At 30.0% G+C, this 27,184-nt stretch overlaps 1 protein-coding gene across 2 annotated transcripts; it reads left to right on the forward strand.

Moving 5' to 3' along the window:
* The first annotated feature begins 3,225 nt into the window (after positions 1-3,225).
* Positions 3,226-26,477, forward strand: LOC112687837 (max-binding protein MNT-like). Of its 2 annotated transcripts, none has more exons than XM_025560788.1 (9): positions 3,226-3,942; positions 19,179-19,551; positions 20,381-20,537; positions 24,895-25,078; positions 25,175-25,474; positions 25,608-25,718; positions 25,814-25,915; positions 25,986-26,101; positions 26,193-26,475. In XM_025560788.1, the coding sequence occupies exons 1-9, from the start codon at positions 3,840-3,842 to the stop codon at positions 26,316-26,318; spliced, it is 1,572 nt and encodes a 523-aa protein (XP_025416573.1). In that variant the 5' UTR covers positions 3,226-3,839; the 3' UTR covers positions 26,319-26,475. The 2 variants fall into 2 exon arrangements, with proteins under 2 accessions (XP_025416573.1, XP_025416580.1); XM_025560795.1 differs by lacking the exon at positions 3,226-3,942 and adding an exon at positions 18,880-19,065 and having other exon boundaries at positions 26,193-26,477.
* The last annotated feature ends 707 nt before the right edge of the window (positions 26,478-27,184 follow it).

Raw genomic sequence — 27,184 nt, forward strand, 5'->3', positions numbered from 1 at the left:
TTTTTTCTGTTTAACCGAGAGACCGGGAGGGTCTGATAAGCCCGCTTCTTCTTGTACTGGTACTTTTCAAAGTGTTCTATAAAGCTATGATTATAGAAATTGAAAAAAAAAATTTAATACACTTGGTTATAGATTTATTTAATTTTCAGAAAGAAAAAGTATAAGTTTTTTGTTATCATTAAATGATTGATTTAGATTTTTGATACAATATTTAAAAGATTCATTTTAAAAAGTTCTAAAACATTTAGTTACATTAACTTTATATTATTATTATTATTTTGTTTATTTTATAATAGGTATATAAAAACACAATAGAAATATATTATTAATATTTATACATAATTCAAGTGTCAACTATCTAATGAAATTAAAATTAATAATTCAATGGAACTAATTTAAAATTGTTTATTTATTATTATTTTTCTTCCTGATGTTAAGATATTTTACCTGCAATTTATATTACAATATTACAATATAATTCAACATAACATTATATCATTGATTATAACTACTAATATTTATAATTAAGGCTCGGATTTTAAAGCAAATGCTTTTTTTTTTTTTATATATATAAGGTAGAACTTTAATTTTTAAATATAAATTTGTTTCACGTCTTTCTGTTTCCAAATAAACCAATTTATTTTTGCTTTTTTTTTTGCATTTTTGTTGTTTTTTCAGTTATTCCAGCTGTGGAATTTTTATATGTTTATTATATTATAATAATAATAACAAAAAAAAAATATTTAATTAATAACAAATGTGAAAATCCAGAATATGGACTAAATGGTTGTATTGGATTATTATTGTATTTCAGCTTAATTGTTAAATTTATTAAACATATAGATTATCAATCTGTAGACAGTTAGATCATTGACAAAATGTATAAATATTATCTTAGATGCAGAAAAGATGTTAAATTAAGCTAATACAGATATTTCAACTGTAATTTCGGGTAAACTAAATCGTGTTCTTGTAAAAAACGAAGGCTGGAAACGATAACTAGACATTAATAATATACTGGTGGCATTTAATCAAACAAAATTAATTATTTTAGGTTAGATTTAAGTGAAACCTCTTGCATAAAGTGTGTACTGATAACTTCATTGGATGTAAAGCATTCGTTTTCTAAGTAAAAAAATATTCTGTCAGATAATAAAGACGGTTTAACTACAGTAAATCTTACAAAATACATGGTTGGTAATTAATTATTTTTTTGATTTAATTAAATTTTTTTATTCAGTTTTATAACTAATTCATGTTATTTTTTGGTCATGCTTTTGTTTTGCATTTTTTAAAAATACATTTGCTTCATTTTTGCTTTTTTTTTTATTTATTATGCTTTAAAATCTGAGGCCTATTTATAATCAGTGATGATATTCAACAGAATACTATATACTACCTATGTACTTTATAGCAGAATACTCAAAACACTGTTTAAAAATTAAATTTTAAAGAAGTAAGTCTATAGGGTCACTGAATACCCAATATTAAATAAATTAAAGAATAATTTTAAAGACAGTGACGCAACTATAAGAGTTTGGGGTTGTGACCCCCTCCCCAATTATGTAGTCCGCTCAAAGTTAATAGTTTACCAAAGTGGTCTGCCGAGAAGAAAAGTTGGGCATCACTGTTGTAGTTTACTTAACTTTACTCCATTCTTTCCACTTAACCCTTTTTGAAATGACATTTTTTCCATATGTATACCTCCCTCTTTGAAAATAAATTCTGGTCGGGGCACTGGTTCTTATATTACGTATTATTGTATTGTGCAGGGTTAACATTTGAATTCACACTACACTACATCCAAACATCCAACACTATTTACAATGAGATTTTAGCGTACACACAGAAAAGGTAAACTAGCGGTGACTACTTTTGAATATTTTTGCAATTTTCAGGTGACTAACGAAATTTTTTTTGGCGGCGCCACCACAAATTTTATTTTTAACAACAGGTAGAAATCATATACTCTAATATATATTTCATATTTGTATGTATGTTTATTTAAAATCGAAACTCCCCACCCACATATATTGTCATAGCGTTTCCTTGGCCCAATTACGGGTCAACGACGTGCAATTTTTTTTTGCATACCTATTCCCCCGGGTGTCCCCTGAAATTCAAGTTCCGCTCGCATGCGTACACACGCACGCTGCCACGCTGCTCACTGTACGGGGGAAAAACGGCCGGGTTTCTTGCAACGGAGTTTCTAGTCACCGGCCGCCGCTATCAATCCTCCCCTCCCCATTGAATATAACTGATCATCGCTCAACCATACGACTTACAACACTACTACAGCTATACTTCACCATTTCTATTAACCGTGCGTACAATAATATTGTGCGACGAGCCCACATTGCCAATTACACTCGATACTCGCGCGTAAAATTAAAACGTTGCCAATTTCATTGACCGCATTTGTTTCGGCGAATAAGTGCACATATTTTAAATACTACATTGTAGATAGATATGACCTGTTTTGTTTGTGTGTATATATATATATACACATCTGTATGTGTCCCTTTCAATAGGTATTATAGTACGAGATCGAAATTCAGTATATATTTTTCTAACAGGTCAATAAATGTTGATAATAATAACGAAATTTATAATATTTTGTAACATCGTATGATCATCGGTCTATTTGATTACCAAGCAAAAACTGTGGGGAGTTTCGAAAACAATAGTTTGACAATTTCGATTCAACGCGGTACACACTCGTAAACAATATTTCATACTACCTACTACTATTACTGAGTCGTATTGTGTGTACGGAGTACGAAGGCGACGTTAACACCGCAGTATTATGACAAACCAGTATACGTAAAATAATACATTATATTATACTGTATTATATTGTATATGTGTGTATACATATATATATATATAAGGCCAGTGGCGGACAACGTGCGGATAAACATTGACGAAAAACTACGCAGCTTTACATGCACACATCGTATTTCACACAAAAGGACGCAGGACAGCGTTTTGCCGCGCGCTCGCATTCTCCGAGTTCGAAGGTTTGAGTGTGTGTACGATCTACTGTCACCACCGCCATCCGAAGTCTGCCACCGCCACCGCCGTCGTCGTTGTCGCTGTGCCGTCACCGCCGTACGCGCACGACTCAATACGGACGCCGCTGGAGGCCACGCCTACCCGGTGGACTTGTACGCGTCGGATTGGATGGCGACCCGGACACGTGAACAACCGCCAGCGTGCAGCGCCCGGGCCCCGCCGATCATTTCGGCTTGCGAAAATCCTACGCGCACCACGTAGCCCGCCGCGCACCCGGCAACACACAGCCAGTAGCCTCAACGGCACACAGCGAAGACCGATCCGTGGGCACGTTATAACGTTTTTTTTCACTTTTTTTCCGTTTTTCTCAATTGACCGGATCGACGTGTGTGTTTGTTTGTGTGTGTGTGTTGTGTTTGTGTGTTTCCGTATTAATGTTCGCGTGACTGTGTGCAACCGATTTTCCCGTTTTAGTGAATTACGCTTCTTTTTGTTTACCGCCACTGCCGCCGTTGCGTGTGAACATAGTTACGAGTACTCGAAAATTACTCTGCTAGTTATTAGATTTTTAGAGTAAGAAAATTACTATCGGCAAGAAGAGGATAAAAGTGATTGTTAATATATTTTATTCGCTCGTCCGCGTAACGAACTCTTAGTTTCCTGTTCGTTCTCGCGCCACTCAACATGAAGCGGTCGCGACGAGCGTGACTAGGCACGGCAGGGCGTCTCGCGATTGTGTAAATGGTGTTAGCGTCCAGGGTACTGTGATATGTTTGCTGTTGACACGTGGACGACGACGGAGGAGGTGGCTTGCCCGGGCCAGCATGAGCATGAGATGCGGGCTACAGACACTGCTTGAGGCTGCGCAATTCGTCGAGTTACAGGAAGAATTCGAGAAACAACAGTTGGTCACCTTACACGCAGCTGGTAATTATAACAATATGACTTCTAAATTATTTTATAGAGAACAATATGGAAAAAAGAAAAAAATATTTTAATATGTTGAGATGAAAGAAAAACAAAATAAAAAGTTTAATTTTCTTTGGTCACGCATATTTTTTTAATGTTTACCCGACCTCCGTGGCACAGCTCTTATGTTGTGCACACCGTGTATGTGCATTGAACGGTGCGCGTTAGAATTCAAGGGGGGATGAGCATTTCGCAATGGGTGGAGGGTTGGTCCGGTGTGGAGGTGTGTGGATCGGGTCCCCCGGGGGCGGCGGTGGTAGTGGGAAACGAAGATTCCGTGAACGGATAGAGAGCGGGCGTGGCTGGGCGCACACTGTATTTGTGGAATGACCTTCATTGTCCTCTCTCTCTCTCTCGCAACGTGTGATGCGGTATGGTGGCCACTCGCTGCCGCCTTCGTCATTGCTGTCGCGACGGCCGCCTTTGCCAGAACGTGGATTCTTGCATGCGCGCCTAAAGATACCAGCGTCCTGAAGGTCACGTGCTGTGGAAAAACTCGCCCTCTACTTCATCTACCCGCCGGTACATACACGCAAACATACAGACTTCGTGCGAACGCATGTGAAGTATGTGTGTGCGCGCGTAAACATTTGCCACATGGCTCCCCTACCCGCCGCATACCGCGTCACAACCATTCACCCTCGAAAATTTTCCTATACTGCCGAAATTATATTTTTTTTTATTAATTTAAATTACTCAATGTATGGCGTGTATCGAATTTTCGTTGTGTAGCTTGGCTTATTTTCAATCGTTACGTTGGCCATCCTGCCACGTAGCACACGGTCGACCACGTGGAGTTCTCGTCTGGTCCTGTCAGTCCGCGTCAATGCGTTTTTGTTATTATTTCTATTGCATATTTGTATATTATTATTATTATTATTATTTTTTTTATTACTATTACTATTACTACTGTGCTACACGCGGCATCTCTCCCCCACTTAAAACATTGCGCGTACTCTGTACGTGCGTATAAACACGCGGTGTCGTGAGATCGATTTGAAAAGGAAACGTAACGCACCACTTTGTTTTTATTTCTTTTGCGCGTCTTTGTACTTGAACACCCCACTACTTTCTCTTTTCGCTCATGATAATTTATACATTCGATTAATAACTATATGTATATTACATTTATCCATAGTTAACGATATACATATTATGTACAATGCTGAATACTGATTCTTTTGGTGAAGATATTGTTATTATATAAACTGGCTGAGGTGAAAGTGCAAACTCTGGTTTCCGTAACGCCAATTAATTGGTTTCTAATTTTCCAGCATGTGTACTCGCCGTGGTTGGCGAACCTGAGTTTCTCTGGCTTACGTTTCCCCCCTAAACTCGAAGAGATGTTCGGACAACTGTGACCAATCTTTTTGTCGTTGTCTCTCTAGTTCTCTACAATTACGTCCCGTTGAAAGTTGTTTTCCTCGTCCCCTTGCCGTACGGCAGTTATGTCACGAATTACTCATATGTGATAGGTATTGCAAAAATGAATACAAAAACTAATCGACAGAATCGATCAGTCGGCTAAAAACTCATGGTGCTTCAGCGGTTTCCGAATAGTGGTTGTTCCTATGACCGACCCCCTATATATTGTGACATTAAAATTGTCGAAAAGATCAATCTGTAATAAGTTTTTATTATTGAACAACAAAATGCATTAAAACAGATATTTTATAGATTAGTCAACTTGGCAATAAAATATACAGTACCTCTGGTAAGCGATTAAATATACATTTATGTATGATACGTTTTTCTTGAACATCCGCCACATTAAGTCATTACACTGTACAACCAATGATGCTGTTGGCACGTTTTCTTTCGCTGTTGTATGCGTTATTAAGTTAATAAATTATACATGTACTTATGAATCGTGAAAGTGTGTGTTTTTGAAATATTAAGTAGATTAATTCATTGATTTATGAGGGGGGTGAAAAAAATTAGAAATTTACTAAATTATGTATTTACATTTTACCGGTTTTTTACTTAATGATAATTTCATTAAAAAAGGTAATTAAGACTTATGGACTTATTTTTAAGAAAAAAAGAGAACTAGGTGAATTAATAAAATTCTTTGTCTTTTGATAATGTTGTTATTTTATTATGTATAACCTTATGTTACTTACTTCATAAGTAAGAGATTATCGACAGATAAGATTTTAGAACAACATATAAGATTGTTTGTAATGATTGAGTTTTATTCATTTACATATGTAAAATATCGTTTTTAACATCACAAACTTTTTGATTTCTTGCGTATTGAAGAAGATGACAATTTTTATTATTGTATTGTCGCTTGTTTATGAAAAATAATATTTGCTTTAATAATTGCACTAGGTTTATACTAATATCTTATATTATTATAATAATTTACTAATATTATTATATTATTTAATACTAATTATATTTTAAACCATTTAATTCAACCATTTACACATAATTCAATTAAAAATTTAAATTTTCATAATTTTTATGTAGTATATCATTGAAAAATATTTGAAGTTTGGTATATGCGAATATATAATAATAATATCAAGTTCAATTAAGTGTATTTATTAATATGAATTTTTTAAAAATTTGAATATATCAAGTAGTTTTGTACAATTTTTTTCTGAATTTAAAATTCTATCGCTCGTCATAGTGAATTGTAATCATCTTTAATAGTATTATTAAAAATTTAAAAACCGACGTTATCTTCTAAGTCAACATTTCATCATAGTATTATTGATTTTAATAATAATTATGATTGAGATAACTATAAATATTTAAATATTACGTACTTTTGTGCTATTATCATTGGCTGGAAAACCATACTAAACTTAACTTTGTATGGAATCTCTTTAAATTATATGATTTATTTTTGTTGTTGACTAATACGACGATATTCATTCACTGAGATAAGTTGTTGTGGCCAAAATTTGCAAGATGAGACGAATGTTTCATACTGAGTTGTGTCCTTATTGTTTTTTATTTTCTAAAATAATTGTATTATGTGTTCAATGATTTTAAAATATGATTGTGACTTTTTAAACATATTAGTCAATTTGTTTTTTATTAATTTATATAATCTTCATTTAAAAATGAAATAAAAATAATAATTTTTGATGCTATATGAATTTATAATGCTAGTTTTTAAATAATTTTGAGTTGACTTTTTAAAGTACTCGTTATAGCCGAATTGAACTTATTATTATTTCTTGTTTTTCTTATCTCAAATTATTGTATTTTATTATTCTTAACCAATATAAATAATGAATTATAAATATTACTAAATCATTTAACTATGAAATATGATATAGAAATTATTGATTAACAGCTTTAAATTGTATTATTTTGTCTTTTACTGATATTGGACTTGATGTTGATTGATTATTATTTAGCTATTAATAACATTCCTTGATTTTATGTATATTTTCTATTTTCTTTATATTTGTATAAAAACTACACATGTACTTATATTGTTAAATTAATTTTATAATAGTAAATATGTACTGATGTGAGATTAAGAAAATTCAAATTAATTTACATTTGCTAAAATTATAAGCTTTTGTTATAAAAGTAATTATATTTTATTTTTAAAAAAATATTTTTTTTTAATTTTGCATATCGTGTTGTAGGACTATCGATATTATTTTAACGTAAATAACTAGATATTTATAATCACATTCAATTCATTGTACTTGTTTTACATAAATATATTATATACATTATAAGCATAGGTATCTAAATGTAATTATTATTAAAAAAAATGTCATACAGCTTTGTATAGAGTTTGCTATAATGCGATCGTGATAAAAAAATAATCCAATTATTATATCTTAAATTAGATTGTTAGGTATAGTTGTAACTAAAAAGACAATCATTATTAATTTTTTTATGATAATAAAATATTTTCTTAATTAAATGATAATTTAAGTTTATTTTTGTTTGTCTAACCTATTTATTTATTACAGTTTAAAACTAATTTAAAATATCTGCACTCAAATTTTACCCGTTTGGTTTAATTAAATAATACATTGTTACATTTCTTAATTATTTGTATTGTACATTTAGAATAATAATACAAGTCTACTCGAGCACACACACTATTTTTTCTCTACAAAAGTATTTTTTTTTTTTAATATTTGTAGATTTTTTTTTTATTTCGTTTTTCGTGCGTTTTGACTAATGAAACTCTCGTTTGCAATGTAACAGTGTATTGTCCTATAAAACTGGTTATTTCGGTAATAATACAATATTCGGATGATTTTCGTCTGAGAACGAGACTTCTTATTGCCCGTATTATTTTAAATACTATACCGCGCCCATTTAGTGCTTCTTTCAATGCCCGTGAAAAATAGTAAATCTACAGCGTAAGCAAATTAAAATTAGTTAATAAAATGAGCGCACTCATATACACATACAGTTAGTAACGCGCGTGTAATGGATTTAAATATTAGTCCACGTGGAAATAATGTCTGTAACTTCAGTTTCCGGGATTCCGTGTGTCATCCTCCCCCTCTGTTGTGTTATATATTCGCCGCCACCACCGCTAACGTGTGCAATTTCATTATGCACGTTTTTCTTCGTCGATAAAAACCACTGCTGCTACTCTACTACTATATATACCGGAGAAATGACTAATGTGGCCGTCCTTAATCTGACGTCACGGCGGTAGTAGATCGACGTTTATTTGAATAACGTGTGTACCGAATTTGTATGTGTATTTTAAAAAAAAAAAAAAACTTAGGTATGGTAGGTGTTATGTTGCGTTGCCCAGTTTTCATACTGCTTCTCGTTGACAATTGAAGTTTTACATTTTTTTTTATTTTAGTTTTTACAATGCCGTTCGTTAAAGAAAACAATGGCAAAAACATGGAAAAAAATTAAATAAAAAAGAAATTATTAAATCATCGAAATGTTGTTTTATGTTAATTAAGAAAAATAAAGTGTAGTATACATTATATCATTAGAAAGCCAACGAACGTCACTAGAGGTTAGGTGCTTTGGGTCGAAAGATACATGCCGTCGTGTCGGCCTGACTACGTGACGACGATGCGGTGGGAGTGCTAGCGGTTGGTGGCAAAGCTATATGCTGTTACGGGTTGTTCGGTGGCGGTGTTGGTAGAGGTGAAGGGGTCGCTATGCACGACGGCCGAAGCACATGGGCTCGGTTATTGTTGTTGCGCATGTTCTGCCATGCCGCCGTTTCCATCACTTCCACTCCTGCGTCGTCCGACCGACGACGTTACTGAGCAACACAACACGTTGTTGTCTACTGCTCGCAGCGGCGTGCTCGCCGCCCGGTACACGCGTACACATGCGCGCGCACAAACACAGGCACCCGGCCGCCGCTGGGATTTCAAGTAATCAATGCAACGTTGTCGCTTAGTGCGCTCGGCAGCCGCCCACCGTCGTACAAAATCGGCAACCGTCGAGTCGTGACCGTTTTTGAAGTGTGTATATTATTATTATAAAACATTGCGTGCAACCGTATGTATTCGTGTGTTAGCGTATGTGCACGCGCGTGCGTTTGCCAACTCGTTTTCTGCCGGTCGTGTTTTTCCACTCGACGTCTCCGCATAGTGGCCGGAGACCGATGCGCTTATGTTTGTTGTTTGAGCTTGGTTGTTTTATTTTTTAATTTTCTCACTTTATTCATACGAATCGGGCGGCCGAGAACGTTAGTGGTCCGAAGAGAAGACCTTAGTGAGGGAGGGGGGGGGGGCAAGCGTGTTAATCAGCAGCAAGCAGTCTTCTATATCGCCTTCGTGGGCAGGTGGTGGACTTGGGCCTCTGTCGTCTCATCAGAACGCTCGTCCGTGCAAGAGTATTATTGCACGTTGAACAATAATAATAACAACAACAACAACAACGAGTTCGGTTCTGGCTGTAATGTAACGGCGTATCATACCAACAATAAAAAATAATACGTCTGCTATGTTCTCCATGGTGTATTTCTCTGTACTCGTCTTGACCACTACGGTTTCTCAACCATCTATCCTCCTTGTGTCCGCCAACAAGGAAATTAATGTGATATTTTAATTTTTTTTTATTATTTCGAACCATGGAAACAAAAAAGCTGCATATAATTTTTTTTTCTCTTGATTATAATGATTAGCACGAGGTGAAGAATCGTTAGGGCTTAACGGTCTTCTTCTGTTTTTATTTTTCGGGATTTTTGGCTGCCTACACATTGTGTTAATATTGGCTTTTTATCAAACTGGCATAAGTTTGGTCTGAAAATGTAATGGAACGGCAACTGTATCCATTCTACTGCCCAGTCGACGTTCGTAGTAAATGTCTATGAGAATTGGTCGTCGGAATTCAGAATTCAATATGCCCGTGTTTTTTACCGATATTATTTTTAATTTTCGGCTGAATTTTTAATGCTATGTTATTTTTACATCGGCTACTGTCTACTACTTTTACTAGTTTTCGTTGACAGGTTAAATTGGTCGATAATATTTTGTACCCTGAATTTATTTATATATATAGTCTATATGTATTAGTTATCAAGTGCTGGTGGGTTGTTATTGTTATTGTTATCTCTATTAACAACGGGAATTACTTATATAATGCTAGGTACTGTCATTTATTCATAGTTTTGCTTTTGGCGTAATATGCTTGAATGAACAATTATTGACGTTACCGTTTGTCCATTTGGTGTAGTCATAGCGAACGTGATAAAATTCGCTTATTTCAAATAATTTATTTCCAATTTCGAGAATATTATTTATTGAAGTGCCCTTTTTTACTGTCGTTACGTGAATGACTATAACATCTACTCACAGCCGAATAGGTCCGAAATTTCGCGTTGACAGTGCCGATGATTATCATCGCGGGGTTCAGTACAATAATGTAGATATTTTCTCGTTAGAAAAGTTCAATCAAAAAACCTCAAGTTTAATTTTTATAAATATACAATCATGTGTAACTATTATAATAGTTATAATCGTCAATATTAACATATTATAAATTTGTTAAAACTTATAAATAATTGTTTCCCAAGTCAAAAATAACTTAGAGCCATAATTATTTTTTTAATATTGTGTTTTGTACGAGAATCTTATGTATTTTTCGTATTCACTTTTTTGGGATGAAGAATTACTCATAAATACTAAAATATTTTTATAACTATTTTTCTCTTCAATTTTTTTGACTCGATATAAAATGTAGATGATACCTTAAATCGATAATTTTTTTGAGTTACCCATCCAAGAATTTGAAATGTTATCGAAACTACTGTGTCTTTATAACGGGAAACCTTTCGGAGATTCTTCTTGTTCTACAGGACTAAAAATGATTAATATTATTTAAATCCTATTAATAATAATTCTGGCTTACTCATCTTTTAGTTTTGTATTATCCAACAGAGCCACAGATATTACAACTTATATTCTGTTCATAGTTATATTTCAAAAAATATGCGTGTACATTGGCCATCATACTTTCTCATTTAAATTTGTTATACACATAAATCATATATATATCATCGATTGACTTCGTAATAATTCCTTTTTCCATACACATCGTATGTCTTGAGTTGTTTGAAGATATAACTTGCAATGGGTTTGAATCGTATGTATATTACTGAAGGCTTAAATATATCTGAAATAAGAATTATTACTAATAGGATCATTTTTTAGTTAACTATGTTCGTTATCTGTCCTGTGAATGTAAAGCGTTTTTAAAACATCTTTTTTTATTTCAATCGTTGTTGCATACGTATCGAAACAACAGATGGCGTTACCCGACAGTTGTGATAATAATATAATAGTAAATACACGTGTTTTCGTAAGACTTAATTGTGAATACCCTTGTTATTTCTATTATTTTTCTTTATAATATACGTTATTTACAAATAAATCATTAATTTTTTATTAATCATTATGAAATATTTAATCTATATTTTTATTTCTGTTACAAAGCAATTACAAGTTTATTATAATTATGTGTTTGTGCTTTATTATTTAGAAAACTATTAACATAAATAATTAACCAAACATTGTTTGAATTTATATCAATTGGCTGTAGAACATAAATTGTATTTGGTTAGGTTTTGTTGTTTAGATTTTCAGTCAAATGAAATAACACATAATTTTTATAAATATTTAAAAAAGTATCAAAAGATAACAAAATCACAATTATGAAATATATTATGAGTTTCCTTCTTGATTTTTCATTCATATTTTAACTAAATTAATAAACAATTTTACTCGGAAATAATTGAAGCGAAACGAAACGAAAGCTCACTGCTTGAGTATCCTTGAGTTGCTAATCTCTTTTGAGAAATATTTCATTCAACGGACTTTCTAATAAGAAAAATTCATTTAATTGCATGAAATTAAAATTTTTTATTTAAATGATTTAATTATGATTAAAAAAATTAAGCTGACGTTGATAACTTTATTATATATTTATTATGATTTATTATAGTTTATGTATATTTGTTACTTATCGTTTTTATGGAAAATAATTTCTATTAAAATATTGTTTTCATACAGGTAAATGCTTTGGTAATAGTGTTCATTTATTTATGTTATTTATATTGCATATTGAATCTTGACGAATTATTAAATAAATTTGGTTGTGATAATTATATTTCTATTTTTTTCATTTTACCTTAATTATATATTAGATAATAATTTTACTTTTATGCATTTGTTTATAACCAATATATTGGTATGTACTTAGGTTTTTGGTGGCATTTGAATGGCATTGTGCAATGAAGTAATTCGTTATTTATTATTGTTATCAGTGCCATACACAGAATTTTGATTTAGAGGAGGGGGTTCAAATGTATGATTACTCAACTGTCATAAGATTAAGTTTGAAAAATAAAGATAGTGCTTTCTTAGTTCTTCCTTATATTAAGCATAAAATATAAAAAAAATGCATTAAAAAAAAATAACATAAAAATATAATTATAAAAATAATGGCAACAAAATACATTTTAATTTTGATCCAGTCTAATAATTGTACTCGCTTAGGTGAGGTTTTTGAAAATTGTTGTAGAATTTCAAACTCTTTAAGTTCTTTTTTATTTTTTGAATTTTTGTTTAGCTAATCCATTAAAACGTTCCTTCGATATGATTTATCGTAAGTACGAATTCAACGTTTCAATATTGGAAATGTTTTCTCTGGTGTGGCTGAAAAAATAATCTAATGATAGTTTGATTGTTGGTAACAAAATTTCAATATTAATCATTTATATCTATAGATTGGTTGTAAATTGTAATAATTAGGTCAATCTATGATAACAATTTTAAGCATGATTATCTACACAGATATGACCGTGGTTTTATGATACTATATTAAATCGTGAGTAAATATAAGAACAAATAATAACAAATTTGTCAATGGGGTGTGGGCTTCAGCAAGTTATCTCCCACCCTCTGCGTACACCACTTTCTGTTATCCAACTTTCGAAACTTAATGCAATCATTAGTGAAATATATGTTCTTAATACATGTAATTCCAACAGAATTATCTATTTTAACACTATAGAAATAAAAATAATAACAGAATTATATAATCGTATCATTGATTTGTAATAATATGTGATTTTTACAATAGGTAAATTTTTTCAAATGGTCTGTGGAATAATAAAAATATAAATAGCATTGGTTTTTTGAAGATTATTATTTTAATTATATATAATACGATCTTCGGAATACTTCGGAAGACAAAACGTGTGTGCGTCTTTTACCGTTAATTTGAGCAAAAAAATCGGCTTTGCAATATGCAAATTGTGGCGACACGTTTGCAACAAAAATAAGCTGGTTTTTGGCATGAGGAACCGGGACATGCTTCCAAAATAGTTCTCCTATCTCTTTCCTCCCCTTTTTTATATTGTTAATTTCACAGTGGTTTAAAAAATAAAATTAGGGCAAAAGAATTCAGTTAGTAGAGACATTTTGTTTTTTTGAAAATTAATATTTTATTGAAAGTTAAAAATTATGATGTCATATGGCATAGATTTATTATTATACTCTTAATGTTTTCCAATCGTCGAGATGGTGGCTATAGTAACTTCACAAATTAAGTTTACTATTAGGTATCTATGTCATACATACGACATCATAATTCTTAAGATAGATAGTGTAAGCTTTTAGTTATAAGTAGGTATAATTTTATAAATTTGTACTTGTAAAAATTAACAAAATTCTTTAATTAGTTCTTAACAAGTACTTATGGCATGTATTCAACATTTTTAAATTTTCAGGTAAAAATTTTTCTATAAAGATAACGTTTTTTATTGCTTATAGCCACGAACAAACAATTAAGATTAAAAAAAAAAAATTTACTTTTTCGTTACATATAATTAACACTGTTACCTATTTATGCTAATTTACGAAGTACAATGTTTGTATTTTATTAGGTATACTTGGTTGTACATATTTTTATTTTATTTTAGGTAGGTACCTACAACAATGATTCCGTTAAAAGCGCATTTGCTCTTTTAATAATAATTAGGTAATACATGTATTAATAAGTATATAATAATTAATATAATACAATAATGCTAATGAGATAAAGTTAATTTTAGTATTTTTTTTATTCATGTATTACAATAATATAAAGTAAATGTTTAAAATATAATAAGTAAAATATACAGATACTTGTTGATTTCATACACTAGCATTATTATTTGAAGTATTACTTTCCAATTTTATAACATTTTGTTGCATACTATAGGTTCACCTAGTGTTCTTGAATAGTTTGTTTCTTATAAGTTATTATAAAAATATTTAAAAACAATTATTAATGTAATATATTATCTATTGATATAGGTAGCATATTGCTAAGTATAATATACGTAATGAGTTAGTTACATTTTATAATGGCTTATATTATAAATCAACATTAGGTGTCTTTTATTATTGTTAATTTTAATATTAAAAATTAGTTAGTTTTTACTAATTTAAATATTATTATATAAGGAATATATTTATAATCATATACGTGTATATATATTCACATTTTGTACGTAATTATTGTTTAAGCCTGTTGGTTTTGATTTCACATTGATTTACTTTTTATGTTTTTTTTTGTCCAATACGATTTCTACAATCCCAAGCTATTTTATATTATACCTGTATCCATTATAATTCTAGTTGCCATGGTTACATTGTAAAGCGTTTTAATTTTATAAAGTTGATAATATTTTTGGTCTAAAATATACTTTTAATTAATGTTAATATAGTTCTATCCCCATGCTTCGATACTAAATATTTCAAATTTCTCATTTTATAACAAACTCCATAAAGCTTCAGATATACAGCGTCTGTATTGAATTGTATTAGTTAATATATTAATAATTATTGGATACCTACTTAAATTCTATTTTAGTCTTATAAATATCCTATAGATATCAGGAAGTGGTGCTCTTCATCCAGAAATTGATAAAAATATAAAATGTATTTGAAATGTTTATAAATCATTTAGATTATAATTTAAAATATTTTTAAACATTCAATTAGTAAAATGAACCGATAATTAAAAAAATTACTATCTGGTAAATATATTTAATATTTTTCTAGTCAATTTAGTATATTTGGTACAAGCTAGTTAATGTTATATTGTAGGTACTTAGTCATTTTTGGTAAAAAATATTTCATTCAGTTTACAAAAACCAAGTAATTTAGAAAATGTATTAATGTAGGTGAAAATGTATTACATAACTAATTAATTAATTGTAATTGATGAATTGAAATTGTTTTTAAAAATGTATGTCATTGTTATATTCATAATTTATTCGGAATTCATATATTCTAATGATGAATACTTATAAAGTATAATTTGAGTTTTAAAAATTAATAACTGATCATAAAACTAAAAGGTTTGCTATTAATTGTGTTAGCAAGTAACTATTACAGGTGCTTTTATGTATCTGGGGAGTATCAATTTATTTATTCTTTGTTTCATATTTAGAATGTATGCTTTTATTGTATATTTGTATTCAAAATCATCGTATTATTTACTAAAATGTGTAACACGAAAATAGTACTTACAAAAGTACAATAATAATTGAGTCCTGTTAATATAAATTAATGGTGACTCGAAACCATTATTGTTTAAATATCCTTACAAGTATACAAGTTAAATTGAATGGTATTTAATTAGCATGGTAAACATGCAATGTTTGTTATAGTTAAATATATAAATTGTGTAACTTTATAGTTTTTGACATTTGTATTATAACAGATATCGTAATTATTAAGTTTTAATACAGTATTGTTATATATCTATATGTGATTAATTTTTGTTCTTTGAAAACCTCTCTGCGAATAGGTCCATACTATCAACTTTGGGTTCAAGTATTTCAGTCATATTTTATTATACGTCAAGAATGCGTGTTGTGTTCTCACATATTACTGTATTTTATAATATTAAACATATTATATTTATATTGGAAAAATATGTTATAAGTGCGTAATAATAATATTGTTATATATAGTGAGTTATACCAATAATATTTAGCCGTGACGTATTTAGGAATTTTATATGGAGGAGATTAGAGGAAAGAGGCTGAATGCTTAATAACAAAAAGTATACTTCATAATACATTGAACGCTAAAAAATATTAATTTTTTTAATGATGTGTATCATGAATTTTGGTAACATTATATAAAATTAATAAATAAGGTGTGGATAATAAAATATAAAATATTCAAATAGTTAGTTAAGGCAGGCCCATAGCCAGACTAAATTATCAGGTGGGGGAAATCAAATTTTAGAGGGAACATAAGAAAAAAATAATATAGTGCATAACTTATCACTACATAGCACATATGCACATTTAATATTTGTTTGAGAGGTAATGCTTACTTCTCCCTCTCCAGTGGATATGGGTCCGAGATAAAACAATCTATAACATGTTGAAAAAGTATGAGCCTTCCATACTATTCATCGGTAGAAATAGTTAATGAGTGCATTTAAGGTACTTTAGAACAGTGTGTTTTTTAGAAGTTTGACCGGGAGAGGGGGGAATAATTCCTCCATCGAAGAAAAAGGTATATCCCCTCAAAAAACGTATTTATTTATTAATTGTTTCTATCGCATATCACATACCCAGGGATGGATTGGCCTATCGGAAAATCGGGAATCTTCCCGATGGGCTGGTCCTTGTTTGGACCGCTCTATATTATTATATAATTCCCAAAAAAAAGTTTTATTTATTTTATAAATAAATATATATTTAAAGATGCATTAAGATCAAACTTCAAGTTCAAGTTGGAACTGATTAATCATGTAACTTACCCAAAACTATTATAGCTATAATTATAGTAAAGTTATTGTAGATTTTACTAATTTAGGGATGAAACTAAACAAATTTTGAAATTTATGCAAAATAAAGCATTTTTTCGGGAGGGGGGAGGGCTAAAATAGTTTGATTTGCGATTCATGAGCCGGTTTATTTCATATTTCCTGGGCCGAAAATAATTGCCAATTCGCCCCTGCACATACCCCTTTGACAATTAACGATATCCCTCGGGATTGAAGATCTGAAATAAACACTGCTTTAGAGGTAGCATTAATTAAAGAAAAAATGAGAAAGAATTGATTGTATGTTTCGGGCATAATATGAAGAAAAGTGAAGCGGAGGTAGTGAATGATGTTATGTTATACGAGTATATGGATGATCAAGGAAGAGAATATTGAATACAATTGAGGGTGATTTTATGAAGGTAGATGATGTGAGTAAATTGTTGGTGAAGTGTCGGACATATGGTGGACGAAGACGGAAGTTGATCGATCCCATGTAGTTGAAAGACGTAATCAAAGAAAAAAAAAACATTTTGATAATAAGTTATGTGCTAACAAAGTAATAACATTTTTTTAAATTATATTGATATTTTAATATTAACAATATTTGATTATTAAATTGGGGTTGGGGGATAAGTAAGTCGCCCATCCCTCTTGGGCTCTGTTTTTATTTTAGTTTATGTAAATTTAAAATTATTCATTTTTATGGATCAGTTGAGTTTAATAAATAGTTTTGTGTGATTAACAAATTCATGAGTATATGTTTATATGTATTCATTTTACATATATGCGTAATTAAAAAAGCGTTTTTTTTATTATTATATGCGCAACTGTGTAATATTTTTAACTAGAATAAAATCAGAAATTAAATTCCTAACTTCTTACGAGCTTCAATCCCCCCCCCCCACTTCTAGCCATCAAGAATAAATTCTGCTATAGAGTTCATTATACTTTTAGTGTGATAATAAATGTATTTATGTTGTGTGCTCTAGACAGACAAGCGCATGCAATTTTTGCTTAATGGGTTTGGGTGGAGTAAGTATATACAGTTTAAATGCTATAATAAAAAAAGATAAATATGTATAATATACACGTAATATTGTATTGACGAAATCACGTGAGGACTAAACTCTTAGATATCTGCATGGTTATATCATAATTTATAATGTATAACATATTATGTTGATAGTACATACAGAGTATGCCGCTAGGACTTAATAATTTTATATGGTTGAATAGAGTTTTTATTACTCGCCTACCATTTTTGAATAGTACATACTCGTGCGGGACACCCTGTATACGTAGATTCATACGTAGCAAATTTAATACACATGTATAATAATAAAACAAATTATACTTACGCTTATGTGTATATGTATGTATGTATAATTATCATACATTTATATTGTATGATATCACAAAATTGGCGGTGACGGTAGCAAACACGCTCTCCGTAGGTGGGCGGTGCGTGGCGGTAGGAGATGGCCCGTGACGTCACCGTTGACGTTCAGCTTTGCTCGCCCGCGATCCTCCTAAAACTGCTTTCGGTTTCCAATGTCTCTCGACTCGCAGTGCCATTCCTGAGCTCAGACAACTCGATCCGTCCGGTACGTGCGCGAATTCTTATCTATAATTTGTGCAAAGTATAGACGATGTAATTTTTTAATAATTTATTTTCTTTTGCAACGTTTTTTCCCGTTGATAAGAAAACTCGAAGATCACTGCGATCAAATATTTGTTATTGTATTGTTGTTATTATGGGAGTGTTGATTTTAAACGTTGACTCCTGGGTGGCACCACCGAAAAAAAAGTGGATTAAACATTATCTCCTGGGTACATAGTTATTGATATACTATGTTCACATGTTACTTAGCCGATAATTAATTTTTTACTACACAACAATATCCAAGTATTTACTAACATTTTTTGTTTTTTTTTCTTTTCAGAAGAACCATTGTCGAATAGCGATGCTGGTTATCATCCATCCTCGGTAACATTACCTAGCTCCGATCTACCGAGGTCGTTAAACCATATCGAACCGCCATCCACGCCACCAAGTCAACAGCAGCTTCAGCAAGCCACCTCTGTCTTATTACAGCAACAACCTCAACCACAAACACAAGCACAACAGCAGCAGCAACACCACCACCACCACCAACAACAACAACAGCCTCAAACACAACATCTTCACCACGTATATAAACCTACAGTCACAACCGTTGTAACCACTAACAATAGTAACGCTGTTGCCATTGTTAACAATCACGACGAAAATGTTGTCGCGTTGTCTTTGGCTCAAGAACTTAAAAGACGCACCGGGTAAGTGATTTTATCGTTTTTTTTTTTTTTTTTAGTCTATATATAATATCGCATTTCTCGAATATCCAAATATAGTTGTTTCAATTTAGTTAAATATATATATTTCTTCGAATTCTGTTGTGTACTCTGTGTATTTCGTATATACGTTTTTAAAATTTATTATATTAACTTTACTCTTATTTAAGTGGAAAATACAAACCATCCATAAGGTTGTAATTGGGAAGTTTTAAACTTTCAGAATTTTATTGTATGTTTATAATTTTGTGATGATTATGATATTAATTAAAAATAAAATATATAATTTTAATTTTTTTTTTTCGTAAAAAATGTAATAATTAAGGAATTTGCGTTTAGCATTGTACATTAAAATAAATGTTATGTTGTAGGAAAATTAGAGACGGAAATATATTTTTTTAAAAATTTTCCATTCAATACTAAACATATACCATGAGTTTTTGATTTAATGGTTAATGATGATGATTGTTTTAAACTGTAATTGAAATGTGAAATAAATATATTATGATGGATTTTCTAGTTAAAAATGACTATTCCTAAATTGTATGTCTAAATTGACTACCGATTTGACTACTGATACATGTTTACATAAATAAACTTAAGAGTACTGATAATTCCAGTCATCGTTATGTACAAATAATCATTTTTCAATTAATAAACTTGAATTTATGTTATATACCAATATAGTACAGTTCGTATATATTCATTTTTTAGTGGTAACGCATGTGTTTATATTAATTATCCGTTTTTATCTAAGTATTGAAGTTAAAAAATGTATGGAAGTATTGTTGTATAGAATAAGGTGTAATTTCAGATCTGGCACAAGAGAAGTGCATAATAAATTGGAGAAGAACCGCCGTGCGCATCTTAAGGAATGTTTCGAGCTGCTCAAGAAACAAGTACCCGCATCTCAAGACGAGAAAAAGACTTCGAACCTAAGTATACTCAGGAGCGCAATTCGGTATATTCAGGTAAGCCGATGTTCTAATAATATCTTTTACATTTGCATGTTCACAATTTGTGCATTGTTTGGTATTGTTATTATTATTTTGTTTTGTCTATATTTATTATAATGGAATACTAACTCTTGTATTATAAATATAGTTAAAAATATGCACGCATGCTTCCTCCGTACTGTATATATTGGCACACATTTATTGTTTGTACGGTCGTAGGAGGTCATTTACTAAATAAGCATACACCATCAACGGCCTCGTGAGTTTTTCTGACAGGATCACTAATATACATATACATCCTTATATACACACAAGCATACATATATATATATATATATAGAAAGACACAAACACATATATATTGCTAATCTCTCGAAAAAAATAATATTAATGAAACCCGGTGGAAATGCTCATTTGCTTTAAATATTGTTATTGCAGTGTTCCTATATTTTGTTTAGAAATTTCTAAAACAGAATACGTTTTTACCTTTATTTTGATTAATCTGGTCTCACGTTATACATAGGTAGGTTAGGTATCTACAGTTTACCGACGGCATTAATATATTTTTAAGTTATTTTTTTGTACATTTAATTCTCTGTGGGGGAATTGTTTTCGATTTTGGTAAAAATACAATGATTTGACAGGTTAGTAGTCACAACGCTTGAGGTCTCCTTTTATACTATTTATTGCCCCTGAATATTTACGGAGTTGTACTGTCATCTATAATGTTCTTCGATTTACACACGTGAGGTTAACCTCTCTTATGACCAAAAAAGTTGTCTTGCGTGTATTAAATGTCGTGTTCCTTGTAATAAATATAAGTTTTCCTTTTTTTTTTACGCTTGTATATAATAATATAGATATAATGAACATTCCTAACGGTTTTATTTAATTTTCAAGAATATATTTAATTTTTAATTTAATCTTCAATAGTGTTCAATACGAATGATGCACTTATTGGTAACGTTAAATTGATCTAATATATCTAATATTTTCATCTAATTATAATTTACTTTCTGAAAAATGTATTTAATTAATTTTTTATACAGCCATTGTTGACTTAAAATTGATAGTTTTAGCACAAATATTATTCTTGACCAGCTTTTATGTTTGTAGGTTAATTAAAACATAAGTTATTAATTGTTACTATACTGGTCTGAGGATAGGTTTTAGCGCTCAAAATAATAAACTGTAGTAACACAAACAAAATATATTATGTTATATTTTCTCGAAATCTAATGCAGCTAGTGACTCTGCCACTAATGTTTATATAATCAATATACGAGTAGAGTAATTTTTCTATTAGAGATTGGTTATAAAATTGTGTTAAAAATCTAACCCAACTGTAGCAGTTATCTATAATAAAAATGTTTGCATGTCTGTAGTTTATTATTTTTTCCACGTGTCATTTTCAAAGATCAAAATATAATAATATTTGGTAGGGGCATTTTTTTCACATCACAGTCCCACCGTAAGCTGCGCCCGCGCAGTGTCATTCGCTTGGTTCACTGTTCACACATGTGCATAACCATGACCTACAGGCGGTGGCGATGGATTTTTTACTCGCTCTGTATGTACGTATATAATGTCGCACACTTTTTATACGTACTTATTGCGCACTGTTATGTTACCTACGTTAAAAATTATATATTGATCGAGAATGAGGATTTTGAACTCGGATTACGTAAAAATAAATATAAAAATAATAAAAACAGTATTCTGTTAAAATTATTTTATTATCGACACATTATATACTTAGAAGAGGAAAATGTGTCTATATAAATGTTTGTGTATCAATGTGATAAATATTTATAAGTATTTGTGAGTGTACTATGTCTAAACAACAACTTTTTTTAAGTATTTATTAAGTATATGCAGCATACCTACATAACAATATTTTTTTTTACAAATATAAATCAATAGATGGTATATTAAAATTCGTTTAATTGCATTTCCAAACGAGTACACGTGAATTAAATATATCTTTGTTTTTTGAATGACAAAACAACTTTTTCATCGTTAAAATATTTTTGAAACAAAGGTTCGTTCATACGAAGTGAAAACAATTATGAGGTAAAAGATTAATCCCACTCTACGCACTAAGTGGTTTTCGACACGTAATTCGACTTTTTGATGTGTATAGGAAATAAGGAAAAGTAATTTTTATTATTTTATATATTTATTTAAATTGTCATAAATATATATTAATTTTTTTATAGATTTGATACTAACTCTCCATGTAATGTTGACTGTATAAAAACATTTGTATATGTATCAAAAAACGATATATTGAACTCTCTTCAACCGAAGATTTTTCTTGTTATTACGTATACTAAATATTTATTTATTTTTATTTATTTATGGTAAACGGGAAATAACACTTGTGTGAGCAATAGTAGGTTAACATTTTAAAGCATTTTACAGTAAGAACTAAAATTAAAACAATAATAATAAAAATCAATTACAGGATAACAACAATTAGGTAGACAACGATAAATGATAACAGTAACAAGAAACAACACTGAATATATTTAACATCACTTATTATTAGAAAAGTTTTTGATGTTACGGTGTTATAATAATTTTCTTAATGACAATGGATTATGATTGTATTTCATATTCTCATGCAGAATTTGTTTTTAAAACGTTGATGTACAAAAGTTGAATACCAAGCGATCCAGTAAAAAATTATTTACTAGCATTTAAAGTTCACTTTAAAATTATTAGCATTTGTAAATAATTTACTGATTCGATATTTGATTTATATTAATTAAAATATTCAAAAAAATATTTGGTTATAGAATAATATAAAATAATGTATTACCTTATAAAATAAGAGTTAATAAAATTATTACAATAAGATTGCAGTAAACATATTTATTTTTCGTAAAATCATATTAAAAAAAGACTTCATATTATGTAAAATATGTTTTTCCAAAACGTATTAACTAACCTAAAATAGTATTGAACCAATATTTAAAAAATCATTCTATATATATTTATATATATGTATTACTAACATATATATTTTAAAATTCTAACGCACAATATAATATTTATGACTATTTATAATCCATAAATGTCAGCAAAAAAAGTTTTTCTTTATACTGTGGAAGTATTTTAAATTCTAAAAAAACATAAGTAAATTTTGATTTCCGTTTTTACTATCATTATGTAAATAATTTTCGCGTTTTTACAATAATTGTAGATTAAAATAATTTATAATAAGTAGGTATATTATAAAATTATATACTGAAGTTTTTCGGCAATAGTCAACGTTGCGTAATTTTAATGATGTATTACTCATTACCGATTGTTCATATACATGTAAATACAGTTTATTAATCGGATTTTGTTTTTACATATTTTATAACTAGTATAATAATTTACTGTGAATGTTAAAGTTTACAATATACAATTAAATGCGTTACACGTTAAAAAAAATATAAATATACATCTAAGCTTGTTTTTTATGACATTAAATTAATTTTCTGTGCATAAGAATCATTTGTTGGTTGTAGACAAATATTTAATCGTTAATTTCATTTTAAAATTCATTATTTTCATTAACAAACGAAACGAATTTGAAAAAGGGTTTTTACAATTTTAGTTTGATTTTCGATTGGTTTTTTGGTAGCTTTTGGATAAATTAAATGTATAAGTGTAATAATTTATGAACGATTGTCTGATAGTTTCGGATGAGTTAAAAAATAGCATTTAACTCGTTTTGTGCACATGGACTAACGCGGTACATAAAAGTGTTCTAAGCAAGCCAATTGAATGTCAAGTATATAAGAGTATTGACGTTTGAATTAACGATGAATTTATACGCCGTAAACAAAAATCGATATGAATAGTATAGCTTTATAGTGAAGAATGTTTGGGATTCCGTCTTACCATTATTTCATATACGGTTTTACTATATATTAAAACTAATACAATATAATAACGTATTATGACAATCGTTAGTTTGGCTATCCAAATTGATCGTCAATATTTTACGAATTATACGAACAAGGACGTTATTCAGTTTTCAATTGGAAATTATTTATTTAAAACTACTAACTTATTTATCTTTCCCCCTGGAAATTTTTAAAATTTTTTCTGTACACCATTACTATACGCTTGAATTGTGAGATTCATTGGGTAAGAAATGTGCATCTCAATATTATTTTATCTATGTTGCGTGGACCAGTATCACTTAAAAAAATCAATAAAATAGGGATAGAAGAATACTAGTATAACTCTCCTATTTGCACCTATGATACAACGATTGCGCTCATGATTTCTTCCGTAGTGCTTAGCGAGTACTATAATTTAAGTACCAATTTGACGATTCATAATTATGACTGCATACATCATATTGTTTTAGGTGTTAAGGCGAAGAGAGAGAGAGCTGGAGCACGAGATGGAAAGACTAGCCAGGGAAAAAATTTGGGCCCAACAGAGGCACGCATCTCTTAAAAAAGAGCTGGCTGCTAAATGGGATCACATTGATTTCAGTAAATTGTTGCCGGACTTGCCGCCCGACGTGATGACCACCAGGAAGACTACTAGTGAGTCTTTTATCCGTAATAGTTGTAATTAATAAAAAAAAAATATAATAATAAAACTATATAAAAAATAATTGGGAAATTTTTTTCGCTTTACAGTAGCCACAAGTATAAACGGAGATTTCGAGACGGAAAGGGACGCTAGTATGGTTACTAGCGATGCGGACGACAGCAAACTCAGTGCTCTGTATAGTAGTACATCATCGCTGTCAAGTTCCTCTCCGCCCACTCTGCCGCTCATCTCCGATATTACTCCCCATCAGGTGCAAGTCGTCAGCACGTCTCCGATGATGGGGAGTACCATTCACATAGTTCCTCAGCCCAGAAACTCGTCTTCGTTACCATCTAACACTTTGCAACAGCAAACTCTCACGTTTGTCCATCATAAAGACGCTCTGAGTAAGTATCAAACTACTGAATATAATGTATATTTGCCCCTTTCGTCTTAATGCTTATATGGTTATTGCTTAAATTTACAATCTGTTCTCCGACAGAAACCTGCAAATAACATAATGTACTTACTTATTTTTAGATCAACACGATGGTACTACTCAAGCCGTGTTGACCAAGGTGTCGAATGGTTCATTTACCTTGTATGGCGATCCAAAACTAACACCCAATCGTTCCAAAGTGTCTCTTGCAGGTATGCAATAATGAAAACGTTAGATATGTGTTTTTATTTTTTGTACTTACATAACATTATTGCACCTGGTATTTTCATATACATTTTTTTTCCAGGCATAAAGATTGGCCCAAGTGTGATTGATCATTCCAACAACACAGCAGCGGCACCAATCAGGCTGTTGCAGAATAATAGTTTAATAACAGCACAAACGTCAGGTACTATATTTTGTTTTTAAATTAAACTATGCATAAAGATTAATAGCTTCTATCATGATTTGTATTCTAGTTGTAAATAGAGGACAACCTACTCCAAATCATGTCATAACTCGGCCATTACTCCTAACTCATCATCATACTAACTCTTCTCCAGCTCATTTAGTACTATCAACAGCTTCTTCTAAGGTATAGTAATAAAATAACTAACCTTTTGTTATAGTTTCTTAAATATTTATAATATGTGTCCTAATATATAATTTGTATTTGATTTTTATAGGCAGTGACTATTCCAAATCAGCAAATACCGCCACTGTCTAATGGTCATCTCTTAGTCAAGCCGAGTGCGATGGTGGTTATGAACAGTTCACAGCCTAAATCGCATCATTCCGGCCACAAAGCATAGCATTCACCGATCTTTATGTTAAATTATATAAACTATTGTACAATAATACTAATTTTTTTGGGGTTTTTGGTAATAACAGTGTATAAAAATAGTGTTAATAACAGTAAAAAAACAAAAAATAAAAAACAAAAAAAAAAAAAATGACTTTGTACCATGTAATATTTATATAGACTACAATGAAATTATTTTATTATATTTATTATTTCAAAAACCTGACATCTTTAAAAGCCTATTGTAAATATTATAGTTTTAATTTTATTTATTAAAGTTATAAAAGATATCACATTAAAAAATTAATTATCGTAATTAAATATATTTGTCATTATGATAATTTTGGTCATTATATTGCATATAATTCCAATTAACTCTATATATTAATATTATTTTACCTGGTTCAGTTTATTAAGGTTATATTTTAGGTCATTGAAAATTTAAAACTTGAAGTACGGAAACCCTATTTAAGACTGACAAGTGTACAATGCCAAATAATCTCAGTAAATTTTTTTTTAGATTAATGAAAACAGTTCATACTGTCCCTTTTTTTTATTTATAATTAGTATTTTTAACTAAGCTAAAGTTTTATCTATTTATAAAATTATGAATTAATATTATTTATTTTGTAATATAATTTTACAGAATTGATGTTCTGTTTAATTGACTTATTATTAACTATACAAAAATAATTGCTATATTTAGTCATTAATAACTATTTAAAAAAAAAAAATGTTTTATTTATTTTATTATAATAAAAATGCAAAAGTTCACAAAATATTTACCAATTATTTAGCAAATATGCATTTTTATTTACAAAGTTGTCATTACTAGTGATATATGGAAATTGGTTATTTGCTTAAATGTTTTGTGGG

This window comes from Sipha flava, unplaced genomic scaffold (assembly GCF_003268045.1).
Source record: "Sipha flava isolate LNK unplaced genomic scaffold, YSA_version1 109_pilon_pilon, whole genome shotgun sequence".
Classification (NCBI taxonomy): Eukaryota; Metazoa; Arthropoda; class Insecta; order Hemiptera; family Aphididae; genus Sipha; species Sipha flava.